Raw genomic sequence first — 22,556 nt, 5'->3', positions numbered from 1 at the left:
TGAAGGCACTGTATCTGGAGATTCTATTGTACATTGGTTGTCTGTAGGTCTTGAGGTTGTTGGTGGATTAATCTTTTTCAAATGTGCTATGTTTCTTTGGTACGTTACTCCTGTTTCTTGATTTTCTACCAGAGCCCGAGTACCTGCGCGACTCAATACTTTATGTTTTGTTTTTCCGAATGTTGTTTGAAGTTTGTTTCCAGGTAGAAGATTTTCCATCAAAACAGTATCTCCACTTTGAATGTCAGATTCTTGAGCATGCCGTCTGCAGTCTTCCTTATCTTTTCCTTTTTGCTTATTCAGTTTGTCCTGATCGCGATAATCCGATGATTGTGGAATGGTTTCAATGTCATCGATCGACGGTATTTTTGATCTAATCGTACGTCCATAGCACAATTCTGTTGGAGTTTTTCCGGTCGTTGAATGCGGTGTTGTATAATACATCAACAGATAATCGTTCAAATCTTTCTTCCAATCTCTTCGCAAAACATTGCTAATCTGCAACCTCTTCAGAAGGGATCTATTCTGTCTCTCCACTAATCCATTTAGGAATTGACTATGCGTGTCAGTTGTGCCAAAGTTAATTTCTCTTTCTGTAATAGCCTTTCTTTCAGTTCAGTGGGGGCGTAGTAGATCACTTTATCCATAATTCGTAGATCTCGACCTTCAGCTTCAGTTTTTCCGAAATTGCAACGCTTTGCTTGATCGACACAACGTTGACCATCTTGTACAACAGCTGGTGATAGTTTGCAATATTCATTTCGTTCAAAAGATTCATGTTGCTTGGGTGCAAAATGTTCGTCGAGTTTGATTATGGCGGTCTTGTAAGGGTCAATTTCTTTTTTTTGTCTTCGGTAACATCTGCTCCGTCAATTGAATAAAATAAATCCTGAAGTTCGAGACCCCCTTTGGCGAGTAGTACATTTTTGATCTTTCGAATTTGTCTCCTCGCTAGCTGCCACAATGACCTCAAAATTTCGCTTCCAGCGCATCCATTCTTTACGGGTTTGCGTCTCAGGAAGGTGGTTGAATTTAAACGGGTTTATGTTCCAGCTTTCCATTTTGAATTTCTATTACTGAAAATTTATTGTAAAATTACTCATTGAAGTGGTTGCTATGGTAACAGCTTTGCTGTTATTTTTCAAACATTTAGTTTTTTTTTATATTTATATATATTGCTCACAATGGCAAAGTGTCCTGCTTAATAGCAGTAAATCTCTTTTTTTTTTCTACCCACGGTAGCGGCTTTATGCCTTTCCCTGTTGCTAGCAGCGGAGTGTCCTGCTTATAGCAGTTGTACAAAAAAATTTAAAACTTTTATTTAATAACTTATCTCATACCAATCGTAAATCCTTCTTCGCTAGATCGGGGGAAATATTTGATAATGAGTGTTTGATAATGAAAATTGTGGATTCGAGCCTTAATCCTCGTCGCCAGATGTGGTACCTTGAATGAAAGACATCTGTTCTGTTGTGACGCATACAATAATCTGATTTATTATTCCATCAACCGTCCATAGCCTACTAGAACAATCCACTAACACAAAGTCGAATGACAAGTGAGGAGTGAATAGTGAGAAGTGATCAGTGAGAAGTAGAAAGAGAAAAGTGAAAAGTGAAATGAAAGAAATGAGAAGAGAGAAGTGAAAAGCGACACAGTATTGTTCCGATTTTGTCTACCTTCGATTTTATCACATTTTCGACCCGAGTTTATCGACCCATTTCAGGAATAACTTACAGCGTTTATTATAAATCATTTCTGAGTATCTGTCAAGAATTTTGACAAGTGAGAACGGGTACCGTTCATGCATTTAAACTTTCTAAATTGATTCAAATTTGTGAAATAGATTAAAAACTGAAAATTAAAAAAAATCCGATTTTGTCAAATTTCCTATTTTCTCGCCCCAAAATTCACCAAGGGGATGATGAAATCGGGATATTACTGTAGTAAGAAGTGAGAAGTGAGAAGTGAAGAGTAAGAAATGATATGCGAGAAGTAAGAGGGAGAAGAATAAAGAAGCTAGGAGGAAAAGAGAAAAAAAAAGAAAAATAAAGAAGAAAGAAGTGAGAACAATGACTAAAATCGTGTTTTGAGCGCGTTTATTTAATAGTACCTTTATTATGTGATTTGGCACGGCAAATGCTGGGTAAAGCGTACCATTGGTACTTCGCGTACCTGAAGGAATAAAATAGACCCCATCTCGCGGTCCTTAGCCTCTTACCCAGCAACTCCTATCCCTACCTCCCCGCGGTGCTGGCTGGGATACGAGCAACCTTAGGGAAGATCGGGTAACCAACCCCGGTGGGAACTATGGTCGTATGCTGACAGGGAAGGGGGGGTTTGCTCCTCTCCGGAGGTGCAAATCTTATTGAGCGTCTGTTCTCCATGTCAGGATCGGCTCACAACAGCGTCTGTTCTCCATGTTAGGGGCGGCTGATCATCGTCCGAGTGCCAGCGAGGGACTCTAAGTGAAACTGTGCACCGGAAATAAGGAGGAATGGTCCTCCGGAAATTTAGGGTGTTTGGTGTCAGGCCCTGCAAGCCAGCCTTTAAAAATCATAAGCAACGAACAATCAACAAGAGAGTACGGACCGGAACCATCGGCGAAGACCACTGCGACGAAAAGGGACTAGCGATTGGAAACTCGGTTCGTGGAACTGCAAATCTCTCAACTTCATCGGGAGCACACGCATACTCGCCGATGTGCTCAAGGACCGTGGATTCGGCATCGTAGCGCTGCAGGAGGTTTGTTGGAAGGGATCAATGGTGCGAACGTTTAGAGGTAATCATACCATCTACCAGAGCTGCGGCAACACACACGAGCTGGGAACAGCTTTCATAGTGATGGGCGATATGCAAAGGCGCGTGATCGGGTGGTGGCCGATCAATGAAAGAATGTGCAGGTTGAGGATCAAAGGCCGGTTCTTCAACTTCAGCATAATCAACGTCCATAGCCCACACTCCGGAAGCACTGATGATGATAAGGACGCATTCTACGCGCAGCTGGAACGTGAGTACGACAGCTGCCCAAGACACGACGTCAAAATCATCATAGGAGATTTGAACGCTCAGGTTGGCCAAGACGAGGAGTTTAGACCGACTATTGTAAAATTCAGTGCTCACCGACTGACGAACGAAAACGGCCTGCGACTAATTGATTTCGCCGCCTCCAAGAATATGGCCATTCGTAGCACCTACTTCCAACACAGCCTCCCGTATCGGTACACCTGGAGATCACCACTGCAGACAGAATCACAAATCGACCACGTTCTGATTGATGGACGGCACTTCTCCGACATTATCGAAGTTCTGACATATCGTGGCGCTAACATCGACTCTGACCACTATCTGGTGATGGTTAAACTGCGCCCAAAACTATCCGTCATCAACAATGTTCGGTACCGACGACCGCCGCGGTACGACCTAGAGCGACTGAAGCAACCTGATGTCGCCACTGCATACGCGCAGCATCTCGAGGCAGCGTTGCCGGAAGAGGGTGAGCTCGATGGGGCCCCTCTTGAGGACTGCTGGAGTACAGTTAAAGCAGCCATTAACGACGCAGCGGAGAACAACGTCGGGTATATGGGTCGAAGTCGACGGAACGATTGGTTCGACGAAGAGTGCAGACAGATTCTGGAGGAGAAGGACGCAGCGCGGGCGGTCGCGCTGCAGCAAGGTACCCGGCAGAACGTGGAACGTTATAGACGGAAGCGGAGACAGCAGACCCGCCTTTTTCAGGAGAAGAAACGCCGCCTGGAAGAAGCGGAGTGCGAGGAGATGGAACAGCTGTGCCGTTCTCAAGATACACGCAAGTTCTATCAGAAGCTCAACGCATCCCGCAAAGGCTTCGTGCCGCGAGCCGAAATGTGCCGGGATAAGGATGGGAGCATCTTGACGGACGAACGTGTGGTGATCGAAAGGTGGAAGCAGCACTACGAGGAACATCTGAATGGCGCTGAGAGTACAGGCAGTGAAAGTCAAGGCAGCGGAGGAGATGACTACGTCAGTTCAGCGGACGATGGAAGCCAACCAGCCCCCACCTTGAGGGAAGTTAAGGATGCCATTCAACAGCTAAAGACCATTAAAGCAGCTGGTAAGGATGGTATCGGAGCTGAGCTCATCAAGATTGGCCCGGAAAAGCTGGCCACTTGCCTGCACAAACTGATAGTCAGAATCTGGGAAACCGAACAGCTACCGGAGGAGTGGAAGGAAGGGGTTATATGCCACATCTACAAGAAAGGCGACAAACTGGAGTGTGAGAACTTTCGAGCGATCACCATCCTTAATGCCGCCTACAAAGTGATATCCCAGATCATCTTCCGTCGTCTGTCACCATTAGTGAACGAGTTCGTGGGAAGTTATCAATCCGGCTTTGTTGACGGCCGCTCGACAACGGACCAGATCTTTACTGTACGGCAAATCCTTCAAAAATGCCGTGAATACCAGGTCCCAACGTACCATCTGTTCGTTGATTTCAAGGCGGCATACGACAGTATAGACCGCGTAGAGCTATGGAAAATTATGGACGAGAACAGCTTCCCTGGGAAGCTTACCAGACTGATCAAAGCAACGGTGGATGGTGTGCAAAACTGTGTGAAGATTTCGGGCGAACACTCCAGTTCGTTCGAATCGCGCCGGGGACTAAGACAAGGTGATGGACTTTCGTGCCTGTTGTTCAACATTGCGCTAGAAGGTGTCATGCGGAGAGCCGGGTGTAACAGCCGGGGTACGATTTTCAACAGATCCAGTCAATTTATTTGCTTCGCGGATGACATGGACATTGTCGGCCGAACATTTGCAAAGGTGGCAGAACTGTACACCCGCCTGAAACGTGAAGCAACAAAAGTTGGACTGGTGGTGAATGCGTCAAAGACAAAGTACATGCTTGTGGGCGGAACCGAGCGCGACAGGGCCCGCCTGGGAAGCAGTGTTACGATAGACGGGGATACCTTCGAGGTGGTCGACCTACCTCGGATCCTTGCTAACGGCTGACAACAACGTTAGTCGTGAAATACGAAGGCGCATCATCTGTGGAAGTCGGGCCTACTACGGGCTCCAGAAGAAACTGCGGTCGAAAAAGATTCGCCACCGCACCAAATGTGTCATGTACAAGACGTTAATAAGACCGGTAGTCCTCTACGGACATGAAACATGGACAATGCTCGAGGAGGACTTGCAAGCACTCGGAGTATTCGAGAGACGGGTGCTTAGGACCATCTTTAGCGGTGTGCAAGAAGACGGTGTGTGGCGGCGAAGAATGAACCATGAGCTCGCCCAACTCTACGGCGAACCCAGTATCCAGAAGGTAGCTAAAGCCGGAAGGGTACGATGGGCAGGACATGTTGCAAGAATGCCGGACAGCAAACCTGCGAAGATGGTGTTCGCTTCCGACCCGGCAGGTACGAGACGGCGTGGAGCGCAGCGAGCGAGATGGGCAGACCAGGTGCAGAACGACTTGGCGAGCGTGGGGCGTATCCGAGGATGGAGAGATGCGGCCTCGAACCGTGCATTGTGGCGTCAAATTGTTGATTCAGTGTTATCTGTTTAGATGTTAAATAAATAAATGAATGAAATTATGTGATTTAGCGTAATGGCATTTTCGAGACATTTTCAGCCTTATGATCAATCCCTAAAAGCGAGATGAAAAAAATATTTTTCCACTTTACAGCATGGAAGGTACATGTCTTTGGGAGAGTTGTAGCAAAAGTTCTCCTGAAAAACTTTGTCGAAGACACCAAGTTCGTAATTTCATTACTTTTGGAGATTTATTGCATTTTATGGCAACAGGTTTTGAACATGTTCGATGTATGAGCATCAAGGAATGTAATTGTCGCTGAAAAATGCAAAAAACAAGCGACAAAAGAGAATAGCGATAACTCTTTGTCCCCATCTGCAGAGGATAAAGACATTGTTGCGTTCCATTTTATTTGCAACAATCATGGAGAGGTAATTGTTGTGAACTTTTCAAACTGCGATAACTTGTTTATTTTAGGAGAAAAACGCAAATCATGGCAACAGATGGTTAAGTGTATGTCTAATCTATGATAACTGATACTAATTTAACCAAAAACATCATCGGAAACCGACTACTTCTCAAAATGCGTGGCAGGCGATCATTGTCCTATTCTGTTGCAGTTTTGGACAAACGCTTATTGCGAGTTGATTTTGTCCCAACATTTACAAGAGAGGATAATGTTGTTGTCATTGGCAATGTTGTTATTTTACATTCCTTGATGAGCATACAATCATATGGAGATGCATGGTGCATTGGTTCATCATCTCCTTGTGGTGGGTGATTGATTTCTACCTTGCAAAGTAGGAAATAGTTTTTACAGAGGACCGACATCCTATTTTTTACTATGGATTTTGACAGGTTTGCCTGTTCGTTCTTTTTTGGGGGATAAATTTATCCCCCAGTGTCAAATTACCCCAATACTTATTTATTTTGCATTAGTATGTGCGCGAATTTTGAATGTTTACGTTTTTACAGGAGAATATGATGCAAAACGCCCATACCACTCAATAATCCAACATGATACAATCATGAGAAAATAGAGAAAAAAAATTAACGAACTATAAATTAAAACTATTTTACACTCGATTCCATGCTTTAAACATAAGAATGTTCAACTTATTTGCTCAATTCTTCAGAATACTACTTGCACAAGGTACTGTCTAGGCCTTTGTTCGTTTTATATCATATTCACCCTCGGAATTGTTTATGTTGCATTCGCAGTGCACTCGTATTGGTGACTCAGAAAAGATGTGACAAAGATGGCGTAGCTTGTCATCCCCGTGGTTTTTTATGAAACATTATTTACATTCGCTTACAACTCTACCGTTAAACATTTGATCGTTATAGAAAAGCTTTCAATTGATTTACTGTGGATATACTAATAAAATTGTTGAAAAGTAGGTCAAGTTCCAGTTGTCATGTTAACCCATTCGAGGAAGAGAAGATAGCCATGGTTTCTTCTAAATAAGGGGCCCCATGGAAACTTGTTTGAGAATGTCCGTTGCAAACATCCTATGGCCTAATTACCCAAAAGGTCATGCTTCCGAAACAATTTCATGAGGGTTTCTTCAGAATGAGTATGTGGCCACTTTGTGCAGGGGATGGGGGGTGTTTTCTAACAGAATCATCATGTGTTTCTACTCACTTACTTATGGGTCCTGCACACCCCCGGTGGCAGACATCATGTGTTTAGCACGAAAATATCTTATTTCCAAAGGAACCACAAGCTGTATTTCTCATTAATAGCATACCAAAAATGGCCATCGATTTGTTAAAAGACTTCCCACCCGATGATAGATTCTTTATCTGCGAACTCTAAATCAGTTCTAATCTGTTCAACAGGAGAATTCATTTCGCCCATCTAGACAACGGGTAACGCAACATCCGCCATTACGCATTTCTGTCATAGGTACCCCCTGAGATCAGCGAAGCTACCCGCAGGGGTACATATATACCCCAGGTTGAGAAGTACCCCCTGGAGCTTTTGCATTAATTGTGCCACCCCTTTTTTTCTGTGAATGAAAATAAGCGTAACTTATAAGAGACATGAAAAATAGACCTTAAAATTAACGGGCCTTACCGGCTCTCCATGAAGTTGGATCAAACTTTTCATTTTTCCGTGAAGCTTCCCAATACAAATTATACATTAAGCTTCCTACAAGAAAGATTCCGAACCACTTGAAAGAAGGCCTTTTGAAAGGAGGCTTTCAAGCTGCTTGGAAAGGGTCTTCCGAGAAACGTAGAAGGTGGCTAAAAGCTTGCAACATGATTTTTATAACTATTGAGGGCTTCCGAGCCTCATGAAACTAGACTTCCCGACCTCTTGAAAGTAGGCTTCCGGACCTCTTGAAAAAAGGCTTCCGGGCCTCTAGAAAGAAGGCTTCCAGGCCTCTTGAAAAGGGCCTTCCGGGCCTCTTGAAAAGGGGCTTCCGGGCCTCTTGAAAGGAGGCTTCCCGAGAAGCATAACTCACACTGATTGAGTTGCAGCAACTCAAATGTGACCAAATTTGGTTGTATATGAGTTGTACAACATATGTGCTGCGTGGGTTTAGGGCCTCTTGAAAGGAGGCTTCCGGGCTTCTTGGAAGGAGGCTTCCGGGCCTCTTGAAAGGTTGCTTTCGAATCTCTTGAAAAGAGTCCTCCGAGCCTCTCGAAAGAAAGGTTCCGAGCCACTTGAAAAGAGGCTTCCAAGCATCTGAAAGGGTGGGTTCCGAGCCTTTTGAAAAGAGGTCTCTTAAAATGAGGCTTCCAAGCAGCTTGCAAGGAGGCATTTGAGAAGCGTAGAAGGAGGCTAACAATCCTTGTGCAATAAATCAACTAACTTTGCGAAAAAAAACCCTCCAGGTCTCTCAAATGGTGGCTTCAGAATCTTTAGACTCTATATTTTAGTTCAGAAGCATATTCTTAACATTATTTTGTTTCGATCAAATAGAAGATTTTTAAAATGTGTTCATTCGATGTTTCATCCTGTTGATCTTTTGTCCCGCAGCCCTCCATACCATGTGCTGGTTGTGAAGGGCACTGCCGTAATCTGGCAAAGTTACGTATACGCCCATTTCCAAAAATGGTGTTAACGAGTAATATTCATCGACCTCTTTAACAGAAAAATGGAAAACATGTAGGTTGTAATTTGGCGCATGCGTTACTTTTCCAGATTACGGCAGGGCAGGATTCAATTGGCTTTAATTTACTGAACGCCATACTTATTATGTACAAGACAAAGTTTTGAAATAAAAAACCCGATTGTCAAAACTTTATCAATAAGATTGAATAATAATTGTAATACATCCGCCATTACGCACTTTTGTCCGAGGTACCCCCTGCGGCCAGCGAAGGTACCCCCCGGGGGAACATGTACCCCAGGTTGAGAACCGCTGCACTTCAGTATTCAATATAATAATGACTTGACTATATCGAGCAAAAACAAAAAAACTACAGTGAGTCCAAAAAGTATTCGTCTAGCTGTGTGTTTTCTAGAAAATGTCAAAGATAGAATCTAATAAGCTCAAAAAAAATAAAACTATCGATTACATTGTGTAGCAAATTAATCAATTCATCTTTATTGTTAAAAATCAAACAAAAATAAAACAATAACAAAAACAAAGGTAACAAAACATAACAATTCATTAAACACAGGCTCAAAAAGAATTCGTCCATTCAGGTTTAGCGCGCTTTTGAAACGAAAACAAGTGTTGTAGAATCCAGCATTTTACGAGTGCTAATGGCCGCCACAATCCAACTCAGTTTCTGGCAGGGTGGTAACAGTTTGAAGTCTGGCTTATGTCGTATGACACAAAAACGATAAGTTTTTATCATCATAATGATGAATTTATGATGATGATGATCGCTGCGGTGTCATACGACACAAGCCAAACATCAAACCGAATGCATCCCACCAAAAAGTGTGTTTAACTGTGGCGGCCATTACCACACGTAAAATGCTGGATGGAATTTAATATTTCGTTGGATTCCCCTGTGTATCTATTACGGGCTGTAGTTCTTGTGGCATGGAACTGACCAAATTAGCCGTAACGGGGGACGGAATATTCTTCCATTCTTCTTTCAACACTAATTTCAATTCGTTGTTGTTGGAAATATGACTTTCACGAATTTCCTGAAAAGTTTGTCGTCCAGAACCTTCCAATGGAGGGCTCTGAGGAGGCGTTTTGAGTTGATTGGAGTATTATAGAGTAGCTACAGCTTAATACTTTGGGCTGTGTGCTTGAGGTAATTATCACCCGTAAGATGTATCACCGACGAACCGACGTGTCACTCCATAGAAAATAATTCAAATTTGCTGCCCACGACGCCATGATGAAAAATCATCGAACACTACCGCCACGCCCATAATGGCTCGCGAAGTGTTCGTAGCTCAGCCACCAACCTACGTGTATCAACATTGCAGCGGAGTTGTGTCTTAGCTCATTTGACAGGAGCGATCGCCCGCAAAAGCGAATTACCGTTAAAAAGTGTGAGACAATCAGAGAGCGCCAGTGACACGTCGGTTCGTCGGTGGATGTATGTTCCCTGTAAGCCCAATTTTTCAGCACTGGCGTTCAAATTTTCTTTCAAAATGCGGATGAACATTTTGTGATACGTAATTCCTTCAATAATGTGAAATTTTCCCACACCGGTTGCGCTCAAGCACCTCAGAGACTATGACGGAGCCCCCACCATGCTTTACTGCTCAAAAGAGATTCTGCAGCTGTATCTCAATATTCCTTTTCCGCCATACCATACATCGGCCATTTGATCCAAATATGCTGTACTTGCTTTCGTCAGATAACATGACTTGATTCCGAAAATCATCCTTCGTCCAGCGAGCTGAAATCGAGCTGTTTTTGATAATTTGATGGCTCACTTGAATTTTCTTCCGTGATACTCGCCCATTAAACTCATAATTTTCACAGGTATTTCTGTTCGTATTGGTTCATATCTGACCACTTCTTCTCTCCAACTCACTTGCCTATATAGGTGAACTCGTTTTTAAGGATTTTTTTATTTTCCGCACAATAAATCGCTCATCGTTATCAATTTACCATCGCTGACGACCACTCTGTTATTTGTTTTGTTAGATTTTCTGTGGCGCTGATGCGATCAATCACCAATTAAATGGTTGAATTTTTGCTACCCTTGGTCTACCCACATTTCTCGCAAAGTCATAAGTCAACTTGCACTAATTATGCAGGCGTAGAATAAGTTTTTTTTTTCATTTGGACTCATCTTTTGACTTTTCCCACCCATGGTGCTTCTATTTTCCGCGCCAAATTCAAACAAAACAAAAATATGATTTGATCTGTCATTGAATATTCACAAAAATGTTGCTAGACATCACTAGAGTGTGCTAATGTAATTACATGCGAATAAAACTATTATATTCGTGTTTCACTCGATTATTTTCTGAATAGACGAATACTTTTTGAGCGAGCGAAATTGACGAAATTTAGATATTCTCTACATACCAGAAAAAGTAATTGAAATTTCTATTTGTTTTTGAATAATAATCATGCGTTGATAAGTTTTCTACCAAATTTAGAAGAAAGTTTTTTGATTTCACTTCTATCACGCCTAAGTTTTACATTTTACTAAAGAATTTGCAGCTAGACGAATACTTTTTGGACCCACTGTATCTCAATTTCATTCATGGATCATATAGTGATATCAAAATAATGCTATGTTATTTAGTTACTCGTTTGATCGAACACGGCAATCCACAAAGTACTTCATGCTTCTTGGGGGGAGGGGGGTTCAGAGCAGCGTGACAATCCACACAAAAATTTTAGGTTTGTTACAAAAGCGTGACGAAGGGGGAGGGGGGTTAAAAATCGCCAACTTTTGCGTGACGTACTTTATGAAACTTCTCTATTATGCGAAATCAAAATTTACAAACTAGATTAGTTAACATTTAGTTATTTTCTGTAAGTCTTGTTATCAGAAAAATAGCTAATTCAGTTCCTATTTTGTTTTAATTTATTGAAGATGATATCGAAATAAAAATATCAAAATAAGTTTGACTTTTCATGTTGAATCATTTTATTTCAGTATTATTCAGTCTAATATTGCGCAGATTCCGCCTTATTAGACTCCTGCGCGAAAATTATTTGCGTAAATATTTTCCCCGTGTCACAGATACAAATTAATTAGTACTGTTTGCTGTTTGTTTGAGTGAACAAAAACACGTGTGTACGTTAAATAACAACAACAAAAAACAATTACAAAAGTAGTTTAAATGTATTGGTGTGCACGCTAAAAATTCAAAGCAAAACGAAGTTACGCCAGAGTCTAAAAATTTATGCAACGGGCAATAATAGAAAATAATTTTATCTCGATTTATTGCATATGACGTAATGAATAAGTTTCTTGTAGTTCGAAGCTCTTTTTTTATTACCAGACTAAGGCCGGAGTGACCTGTGCAATACATAAAAGTCTTCTCCGTTCGGCTCGGTCTATGGCTGCACGTCGCCAACCACGCAGTCTACGGGGGGTCCGCAAGTCATCTTCCATCTGATCGATCCACCTTGCCCGCTACGCACCACGCCTTCTTGTGCCCGTCGGATCGTTGTCGAGAACCATTTCACCGGGTTACTGTCCGACATTCTGGCTACGTGCCCGGTCTTCCGATTTTCGCGGTGTGAACGATGAACTCGTGGTTCATTCGCCTCTTCCACGTACCGTCTGCCATCTGCACCCCACCATAGATGGTACGCAGCACTTTCCTTTCGAAAACACCAAGTGCGCATTGGTCCTCCAGGAGCATCGTCCAGGTCTCATGTCCGTAGATGACTACCGGTCTAATGGGCGTTTTGTAGATTGTCAGTTCAGTACGGCGGCGAACATTATTCTATCGGTGCGTCTTGCGGAGTCCAAAGTACGTACGATTTCCAGTCACTATGCGTCTCCAAATTTCTCTTCTGGTATTGTATTCGGAGGTCACTAGTGAGCCCAAGTACACGAATTCTTTAACCATCTCGAATTCGTCACCACCAATACAAACTCGTGATGGGTAGCTCACGTTGTCCTCTCCTGAGCCTCTTCCTATCATGTACTTCGTCTTTAACGTGACTAGTGCAGTCCGTTTAGCTTCGCTTTTCAGTCTGATGTAGGCCTTACGTTACGTGCCATAATATCTATGTCGTCGGCGAAACCAAATAACTCGACGGACTTCGTGAAAATTGTACCACTCTTGTCGATCCCTGCCCTTTGTATTACCCCTTCCAAAGCGATGTTTAATAGCAGACACGATAGATCATCACCTTACCGTAACTCCGTGCGCGTTTCGAAGGGACTCGAGAATGCCCCTGAAACTCGAAATTCGGAGCCGGAAGTCGTATGTCCTGCGCACCTAGCTTCTAGGTTCATTACCATACCGCCACCGTTGTCTGCCACATCACCATTCCAGTGCCCTTCGTAGTGCTGCCGCCATCTTTGGATTACCTCACGCTCGTTTGTAAGAAGGTTCTCGTTTATGTTCTTACACATATCGGGCTGTGGCACGTGGCCCTTACGTGAACGGTTTAACTTCTCATAGAACTTCCGTGCGTTATTAGCGCGGTACAGTTGCTCCGTCTCTTTACGGTCACGATCTTCCTGCTGGCGCTTTTTTCCTCCGTTGTCTGTTTCGCGCCCGTTTGTATCGTGTTCGCCCTCGAAATGCAACTTTTGTTGATAGCAAAAGTTGAAGATGCAAAACAGCTACTTAGTTCTTTGGGTTTCTAAGTCTAGCAACGTATCTCCGGGCCTCGGGCAATCTGCGATGGCCTAACACTAGGCAACACGTCTATTTTTATACGTTCACTGTATGACTGTGCTAAACCTTTGCGTGAGTTGCGTCGCATCGCACGTCGCGTTTACTCTGGCGAGCGCCTTAGGGCCGATGTCCACGTAGCGGTTTTGAACTTGCGAGCACGCAGCGTCAACGCAATTGCGGTAAGAAGTACCCAACATCAAATAGAATCATGCACGCGCATGATTGCGTTAACGCGGCGTCGACACGCGTCTCATTTGCGGCGAGAGCTACCGCAAAGTTACCGCAATTCCTCACAGGAGCGCAGAGTGCACGCTAGTATTTTTTTTTTACATTTCTCTATTCTTTTTCTTTCCAATAAGATTTCTAATGGGAAAATCTGTGATGTGAAAGAATGTGTCAGAGCGAAATCAAAACAAACAAAAATACTTCGCAAATCAGTTCATATTGGTTTCGCAAATTAATTTGCAAATTGCAACACTTTTCAAATCTAGCTTCTTTAAATAATAGCAATTGTAATAGTTCGGAGCGGTAAGTGTTTCTTTCGTTCCTGTGTTAGTACCAGTCGCGGTCAAAACACCTTTGGAAAGAACTGACATGCAACCATCACAGGCTGGTGGATAGAGTCAAAGTCAACGGAAGTATGTGCCGGATAGTGTTGTGACGTTAATTGTACCAACTTTATCAGAATAAATTGATTTCCGAACAGACGGTGATGTGGCAGTTTTGGGATGAATAACGGACCAGGCAAAATTCAACCAACAAAGTTCCAACCAACATTCCGCGGGACCCTGTATACACCAAGGAAGGCGATACCAGTTCCGCCATGGGAAGAATTATTAAATATAGGTTTGATACGGAGGTTCCTATATCTTGGCTTTTCTATTGCTGATATATGTTCATGTTTTTAGGAATGTCAACGGAAGGAAATCGTCAAATAATGTGGATTGCAATTGCAAAAAGAAACGAGATCAGATAAAGAGATGGTGAGCTACAGTACTAATGCATTTCTTCTAGTGTTGTGGGCAACGCTACTGCGATCGGTCCGTGTTGCAGTGAAGTAAAAATTGCAATGATAATAACGACGTTTGGCATTTAGATAGCACTTCTTTGGAAGAACAACGACAAACGTAGCAACACGCCAGCAATCGCTTGTGATGCTTTCGGAGGAAGATTTTGAGCATCTTATTTGTAGGAGTGACTGCAGTATCTGACCAAAATGTTTAATGACTTTTTATTCGTGAGCAAATGATTACCGATAAATGGAACTAATAAAAATCGTACCCCAAATGCAACAGATGCTCAATTCAAGACAAGAACAATTGAATGCCTGAATCCACTATTATTCAAGATTAATCTCCTCCTATGAAGTAATAAATTTAAGTTGGAGATAAAGAATGAGCAACATTATGAAATTGTAATAATATTCATTTATTATGATTGTAGAAAACATTTTGGGATTAAGCAAAGCGAGGCCAAATTTCTGTCTCTCTGTATTGAAAACGTTTTTATTCAAACAATCGAATTGTGCGGCACGATTTCAATTTCACAGATCTACAATTAATTTCAAAAGTTCAAACTTTTCATTTTAGAAGTAATGGGAGACTTTTAAATCTACAGTGAGTTATTTTTTCTACTCTATACTAAAAAGCATTAATTGAACTTTTTATTTTGGAATAATACTGAGTTACCTTCACTAGTCTGTCATCATATAGGTATGTTAAAGCTCATGAAATGTTTAGAATAGCATTATACCCATTGAATATTGTTCGGGGGCGATGTGCTTCATACACATCAAAATCTAAATATATTTCACGTTTGATGTCTTTATGTGAATGGAGAACTCGATTCATATTGGAAGAGAATGAAAAATGACAGACTGACAACAGCTGGCAGGCGGATGACATTTGGCGTGACAGATAGGTTTGACGTTAGAAGTTTTGCGGCAAATTACCGCTTGTCGTGTGCATTCCCAGCCTGATTCAACGCCGAATAACGCTGCGTCAACGCAGCTTGAAAAACCGCTACGTGGACATCGGCCCTTATAGTTACTGAACAGCAACGCCAACGAAATAGTTGGTTTGATGAGGAGTGCCAGCGAGTGAGCGGTATAGTGTAGCAAGGGCAGAAAAGAAACGAATCCACCGCTGAAAAAAGACAACACGAAGAGAGTGTGATAGCTGAAGCACAGGAAAACATGGATAGAAACGATATGCGCAGGTTTTACGCAACTGTCAATGGTGCGCGGCATAAGACTGCGCCAGTGCCCGCCATGGGCCTTTTCATGTGACACTGCCGAGACTGCACTTGTTTACAACCGCCGAACAGGCCCGCAACCCCGAAGCTGTCACTTTCATAGAAGTACTGTCAATTGACAATACAATCAGCTGTTTTTAAACGTCTCGTGGATAGGCCTATGTGCAATGACCGAGAGGGAATTTCCTGACACACGCAGAAAAAACTACGTTAAAGACAAACATATTCTAGGTAAATCCAAACAAGAATTCAGTTTGTTCTGGCATCAAAAATAAATATGTTTGGATCAAACATATTGTTGCATTTGAAGCGAACGAAAACTTTTTTTTAAATCAAATGTGCGTTTCAAGTTGTTTCAACCAGCTAAATGTTGAAGCAAACATGGATATTATTGTTTTGGTTCGGCCATTCATAATATTTTCTTAACAATTCTACCAATTTTCATATTCTGGTAGCATTTGACTACCAGATTTCACAATTCGAATCGTTCATATTTCATTTACTTACCTTTCTGTACCTGAAAAACATCCTTATCATCAATTTGGAAGCAAGAAAACGCATATTATTCCACGCTTGCTCCTGCTTCTCTGTTGAGTGTTGACCTCCGATCGGATCCGATCCGAACTCGAGTTTTTGTTTACTTTTGCAAGAGCGAGCGAGGGGCTGCCCACTAGTGTTCGTATAAAACAAAAAGGGATTTGGTTTTAAAAATAAGTAGGTTTGATTCAAACATTTTATCATTTTGGAAGTAAACATGTATATTTTTGAAGCAAATGAATGAAATTTGTATCCGTGCAGACAAGACTATGGTGGCAGCCAGGTGGAAGGAGCACTTTGAAGATTTGTTGACTGGTGAAAATGAAGGTTTATTAAGGAGCACGATGAACATAGTCGGCGACAGTCAAGCTGTGGAACCACCAACGCTGGACGAGGTAAAGAAGGCTCTAAATGAGCTGAAAAACAGTAAAGCTGCTTGAAAAGACGAGATTCCGGTCGAGTTTCTCAAACACGGCAGTGAGCAGCTGCATCAATAAATTCACCACATTATCCAGAAAATATGGAGGGATGAAATCCAACCAGGGATGCCGGCTGGTTGGAGGCCTCATATACCCAATCTATAAGAAAGAGCACAGACTAGAGCGTGCCAATTACAGAGGGATCACCCTTCTGTACTCTACGTACAAAATCTTGTCGCATATCCTGTTTAACAAACTGAGACCGCTTGAAGAGTCCTTCGTCGGCGAATACCAGGCAGGTTTTCATGAGGGCTCAACGACGGATCAAATGTTTATCCTGAGACAATTCCTTGATAAATTCTGGGAGTACAACTTGCAGACTCATAATCTGTTCATTGATTTCAAAGCAGCGTACGATTCAGTGAAAAGAAATGAGCTGTGGTAAATAAAGTCCGAACATGGTTTTCCGGCGAAACTGATTAGACTGATACGTGCAACGCTGAATGGCTCGAAATCAAGTATTCGGATTGCAGACGAAGTGTCAAAATCGTTTGTGACCTTAGACTGATCGAATTTATTGTTCAACATTGTACTCGAAGGCGTTATTAGGAGATCTGGCGTGCAGAGGATCGACACAATCATCACACGGTCGCATATGCTCTTGGGCTTTGCGGACGAAACCGACCTCATTGGAATTGATCGCAGTCACAGAGCAGTAGTGGAGGCTTTTGTCCCACTGAGGAGCGAGACGGCGAGGACAAAGACAAAGTACATGGTGACGGAAACGAAATTTGCTATAAAACTCTGATTCTACCAGTGGCCCTTTAAGGACATGAAGCATGAACGTTAAAAGAGGCGGACTGCAGAGCTTTCGGGATTTTCGAGCAAAAAGTGCTGCGTATAATACTCGGAGGGAAACTAGAAAATAGTGTGTGGCGCAGAAGACGCATGAATCATGATCTGTATCAAGTATACAAAAAAGAAAATATTGTGAATCGTATAAAATACGGCAGACTTCAGTGGACTGGTCACTTAGTGCGAATGTCGGAGAAAGAATAGCAAAAACAATATTCAACAGAGAACCAAATAGAGGCCGGCGACTTCGTGGAAGGCCACGAACATGCTGGCTGCACGTGATGGAATCGGAACAGGGGACCCTGAACGTTCGATGAAACTGAAGGAACATTGCCCAAAACCGACGATTATGGAGCTCTACAATACGCCAGGCATAGGTGCATCGACGCTGTAGCTAACCAGGTATCCAGGTAGATATATCATGAGGCTAACACGACGATCCTTTTATACCCAGGGAAGACGAGAAAAGGAAGGCCCCTGGTGGATTGCCCATTTTCGGACAACATGAATTATGATTACTCTAAAATACAACTTTATCAGGGATGATATTGAAATGAGCTATTTTTATTGTTCATTGTATTTCTACTTACTCTTAGATATAGTACACGACATAATCCTCCATGACTGCTTTCTTCTAATTCCTACAAGTGTTTTTACCGCAATTTTTTGAACAAAAATTCGGATTTCAATGAATGATTGTCATACCGCGATATGCTATGTTTTCGCAGCACATAAATATTAAGTTGAAGAAACAAATCATTGTGTTCCTTTTTTCCTTTACATTTGTTTAGTTAACTTGAAGCAAATCGCGGTACAACACTGTTTTGAACAGTAATTTATTGCTTTGTTCGCAGCATAATTAAAAATAACATTCATACACATAATATGTTACACATTCAAACGGTCTAACTTACTTGCTAACAGTTACATACAATTTGCCATGCAAAATCGTCTACTTCCCAATTCCATTCATCTCCGCCCGGGCCAACTCTCGCACACTGTTGTTGTTGGTTAAGAAGGTCATCAAAAAGCGCCTTCGCTGATCCCGCTCAGACTCGGTGTAGGCGTAAACGTCATTACCAGTCGGGGTCCGCCCGGGTGTTATTTGACTTCGGATCATAATCCGCCCAAATGTGGTTGCTAAAACATAGTTCCAATATCGAAATCAATCCATAAAATTTGTGTTGTGATCTCCTACCTAAGTTGTTCAAGCGAATTGCAGGATTCTTTCGCTGTAGATCACCAAGGAACATGCAGATGTAAAGAAACACTATCCGGTTGACCGGCTTAAGTTTCGCTTGGATCAGCTCCCGACAGCGCTCGTAGTTGTCTGCGTTTACAATGCACTCCCTTTCGCTGATGGTAACCAATGGCTCTGGAAGAGATTCTAAGAGTAATAATAATGCTTCTGCCGCAGTTTTCGGAGTGCCGGCTAGATATAAAACCAGTTAAGGAAATCCCTCAATAATAGTGTTTTAAATAAATTAAATAGTTTTGCATGTTATTAAAGGATACGAAACGGAGCCGGGGACCAACTGTCCAGCCAATCACGGATTTCCACGATATTTTCATGTCTGCCGTAGGCGCGGTTCATGAACAATTGTTGACCATCCATACCATCTTTGTACAGATAATCGATCAATCGCCAGAACTCCTGTGGCACTTTCCTTTCGCTGTTGTTGGTCAAATCAACAAGCTTCTCTTCCTTATCCAGCGCGATCAGCTCGTTGATGTCATACTCAAAAATCGGTTTATTCAACTTCATCAACGTGTCCAGCGGAACCCCGAAGCAGCTCGATTTGTACTCCCCGAAAATGGTGATGAAAATATCTCGGCCGTTCTTCACGTGTAGCACCAATATGTCCAAAGGAATCTTCACACCGGCTTTGGCATCCTTCAGCTTCTTCAACATCTTAGAAGCAGCCTTTGAATCAATCAGAATGTCTATCCGAATGCTGTCGCTGTCTCCCGTCAGCAGATCGCCTGATGTTTTGCTGATGTGGATGAACTCCTCACAGACGTTGCTATTGCGGTCGTCCTTGGCGGAGAAGTTAAACTGCACCGGCAGATGGCAATTGTTGGCCACTAGTAGTTCGCGGGAGTACTTCTCGTTGAATCGGATCAGGCCAAAATCCAAGTCCGTTTGCTCCACCGTTATCTGAGTATTGCAAACAAATTATTTTTCTTTTATTACTTAATTGAAGTTTCAAACTCACCTGCGGTTGGTTATCGTTTTCATACTTGTCGACAGTTTTCAAAACTTCTTCGTGGACCCTCTTGAACTTGTGATCATCTTTTGTTTCGACCTACAATGGTAACCGACATTAAAGAAGTTCGGAATCGAGTTATATATTGTACTCACATCTACTTTGAAGACAGCATAAACCGGTTTGTGGTCACTTTTTCTCAACTGCATCACGCTATCATACCTCAGTAATTCCATCCTTAGACCCTTCCACAAAACTCGATCGCACCAAGCCGGGCATCGGCTCTTCTCACTGCTGTCCCAGTCGTCCGTTCCTGGATTGTATTTGTACGTCGGGCCAAACAAAATCTTGCCCTCGTTATAATCTTGAAAAATTCGCTTCCGCAGCTTCTCTATGTACAACTGATCATGCGGATAAAGTTGGTTGTAGTCACGATCCTTAAGGTTTACTTCTTCCTGCGACACGTTCCCGTTGAGCCGATAATTTAAATCACCGATCCAAAATATGTGACTAAAATGAATTCGTTAAATTCATGAATGCTTTACTCAAATTTGCGTCGTTCTTCAGTCCACTTACTGATGTTCGTCAATGGATCGGCCTCGGAAGGTCTTTTGGAAAGACATCCTTCGGATGATCTCGTCATGGTCCTCATTTCTTCGCTCCACTTCCTGAGTGTGTGCTGCCAGATGCGTATTTACAAAACACAGGAGGGCCTCGTTCAATTGAAAGCTTACTCCCACGCCACCTTTATTTCCCTGTGAAACAAAATAAATCACAGCTACTATGTACCAAGAGAAAAATAATTATACATAATGCATGTTTAATCCGTTTAAAGGCTTGCTGTCATAATTTAATAGCTAGTTGGAAAATTTATTGTACATACCCATTTCAAAGTCCCAGTTCCAACGGCAGCTGTCAAACAATCTGAAACACGATCCCGAAGAGTTTTTTTCACCGCTACTGTCAACATCATCCCCACTAGACGAACTGATGCCACTTCCTCATATTCTGCTCCCTTATGAAGGCCAATCATTACTTTATCACTAAAAAAATGATGGTGACTTTTTTTATGGGGATTCAAATTAAAATCAAAACTTACACCCAGGTGCGATCGATTTTGGTTTCGTTCATAATGATCTTCTCCGGGGTCCATTCTATCTCTTGAAAACCAACTGCGTAGATATCCGGTGGATCTTCCGTGGTAGAGAGCCATTCCGGCAGTTCAATATCCACCGAGGTCTGCCCGTTCACATTCCACGTGGCCGTGTAGATTTTATAGGGTTCATATACTATGTATTCGTGTCGCCGACGGTCCAACTCTTCCTTGAATTTGGAATCCCTTGATTTGGGAGCTTGGCTACCTTCGGCTATGCTCCGATCGATAAGCAGCATATCGGCCCGCTTATAGTAATCCAGCCAAGTGAATTCCAGTGGAAACGAAACGGAAGCTGCCTGCGATGAAGAACTTTTGTAGGTAGAGATCAAGTTCTTTAGCTTACTGATGAAATTATCTCGCGAGACGATGGCCTCTGGTGCTGCTTGGTAATAATAAACCGTTGGTTCCTCATGCGAGAAAATCGTAAACTGATGACTGGATATCGAGCCATGACCTCCCGATTCTGCAAGTAATAAAATGTGCTGTTTATGCTTTCTTCAAAAATCATCAACAAAGTCCACCTGGATTTATCCAAAATGAATCATCGATCGGATAAACGGCCACCACAGTCAGGTCGGAAATGCTCTCTGGCGGAAAGCGAGAAATGGAGAATGCGAACAGTGCTGAGGTATAATTAGAACTAACGATGACCAGCAGCTGATTTTGGTGTTTACTTCCAACGATTTGGTATGCTTCAAAGATCTGGCGATAGGAGAAACAAAAATAATTAATATCTACATGAATATATCTAAACCGCTCGAATGACGTCATTCGCGATTAGGAATGAGTAATTAAATTGGCATGGCATTATTTTGCTGAGTTGCCTTTTGAGCCAACATTCGTTTCATTCTGCGGTCACATTCTTCCCTCCACTCCATTCCAGCCACCTGAGTGCCGTACACTTCATACAAGGCCGTTTGCATCAATCATCAGAAGCTAGAAAAGTGCAATGTTCTTCAACCTTCGCACGTTGGAGTATTTCCTAAATCTGTCTAGCCAATATCATGTAGCCAAAATAAAATACATCTTAATGAATCCTTTCAATTTCTTTCTATATACGTTCAATGTTCAAAATCACAAAAATAATAAAACAAATTTAGACTAAATTTAATAATTTCAACCAGCTATGATTAATAAAACACCCCCTGTGCTCGGAGTGATGTAAACAAATCGACAAGGATTTAAAAACGCACACAACTAAAACGAGCATAGGCACAAAAAAACAATCGATTCACCAATCCTCTGATAAGAATTTTCGTCTCTGATAACAACTCTTAAATAATGGTACATAATTAACAATCCAGACTTACCGCCAGAACCGACTCGTCTTCGCGAAACTTTCGCGTCACCGTTGCGATTATGGTAGAATCGTAACTTCCGGAAGTCATCGTTTTTGCTTCGAAGGATCACTCGCAGAATTACTGGAACAAAGATACGCCCAAACCGAACACTATTTGTCGCAGTTATGCACCATAAAATAACACCGTTTGGAAGCGGAAATGCTTCTTGGTAAGTTTTAAATGCAAAAGGTCATTTTCTAGGTGGATTTTGATGGAAAACGATATCCAATACCAAAAATTCTGACCAATCAAATCTGAGCTGAAGTGCTGTGGATTCTTCGCGTTCGCGGTTTTGCTTTTTCCTTGCCCTTTGACATCTAGAACAACATAACATAAGAGTCAAATCTTCGTCATGATCATTCGTAATGCACTTTTTCGCTTTATAGGACATGAGCAATCGACTTATTGAAAAACTTTTATCAATAATAATATAATAAATTTAAGTGTCTTATCTAAAAATCGTGGAGTTGGTTTTTAATTCATGTTTTACGATTACACAGTCAAAAAAAAAATTAATTTGGTTAAAT

General features: G+C 42.2%; 1 protein-coding gene and 1 long non-coding RNA gene across 3 annotated transcripts; one reads left to right on the top strand and one right to left on the bottom strand.

The window, feature by feature from the left end:
• The first annotated feature begins 13,639 nt into the window (after window positions 1–13,639).
• LOC134220016 (uncharacterized) lies at window positions 13,640–14,554 on the top strand. 2 transcript variants are annotated; one of them, XR_009981742.1, is made up of 3 exons: window positions 13,657–13,900; window positions 13,969–14,108; window positions 14,171–14,554. It is a non-coding gene; the product is annotated as an uncharacterized LOC134220016 (long non-coding RNA). The 2 variants fall into 2 exon arrangements; XR_009981741.1 differs by having other exon boundaries at window positions 13,640–14,108.
• A 3,315-nt stretch (window positions 14,555–17,869) lies between these two features.
• Window positions 17,870–22,350, bottom strand: LOC134224601 (inositol polyphosphate 5-phosphatase OCRL). The gene is made up of 10 exons (XM_062704014.1): window positions 22,000–22,350; window positions 21,211–21,391; window positions 20,633–21,152; window positions 20,417–20,576; window positions 20,110–20,288; window positions 19,689–20,043; window positions 19,543–19,632; window positions 18,842–19,484; window positions 18,525–18,758; window positions 17,870–18,466 (listed from the first exon to the last, which is right to left on the bottom strand). The coding sequence occupies exons 1-10, from the start codon at window positions 22,075–22,077 to the stop codon at window positions 18,279–18,281; spliced, it is 2,628 nt and encodes an 875-aa protein (XP_062559998.1). The 5' UTR covers window positions 22,078–22,350; the 3' UTR covers window positions 17,870–18,278.
• Window positions 22,351–22,556: the final 206 nt, after the last annotated feature.

This window comes from Armigeres subalbatus, chromosome 3, assembly GCF_024139115.2.
Source record: "Armigeres subalbatus isolate Guangzhou_Male chromosome 3, GZ_Asu_2, whole genome shotgun sequence".
Taxonomy (NCBI): Eukaryota; Metazoa; Arthropoda; class Insecta; order Diptera; family Culicidae; genus Armigeres; species Armigeres subalbatus.
Note: the sequence above shows the minus strand (reverse complement) of the source record. Positions and strands in the feature narration are given on the sequence as shown.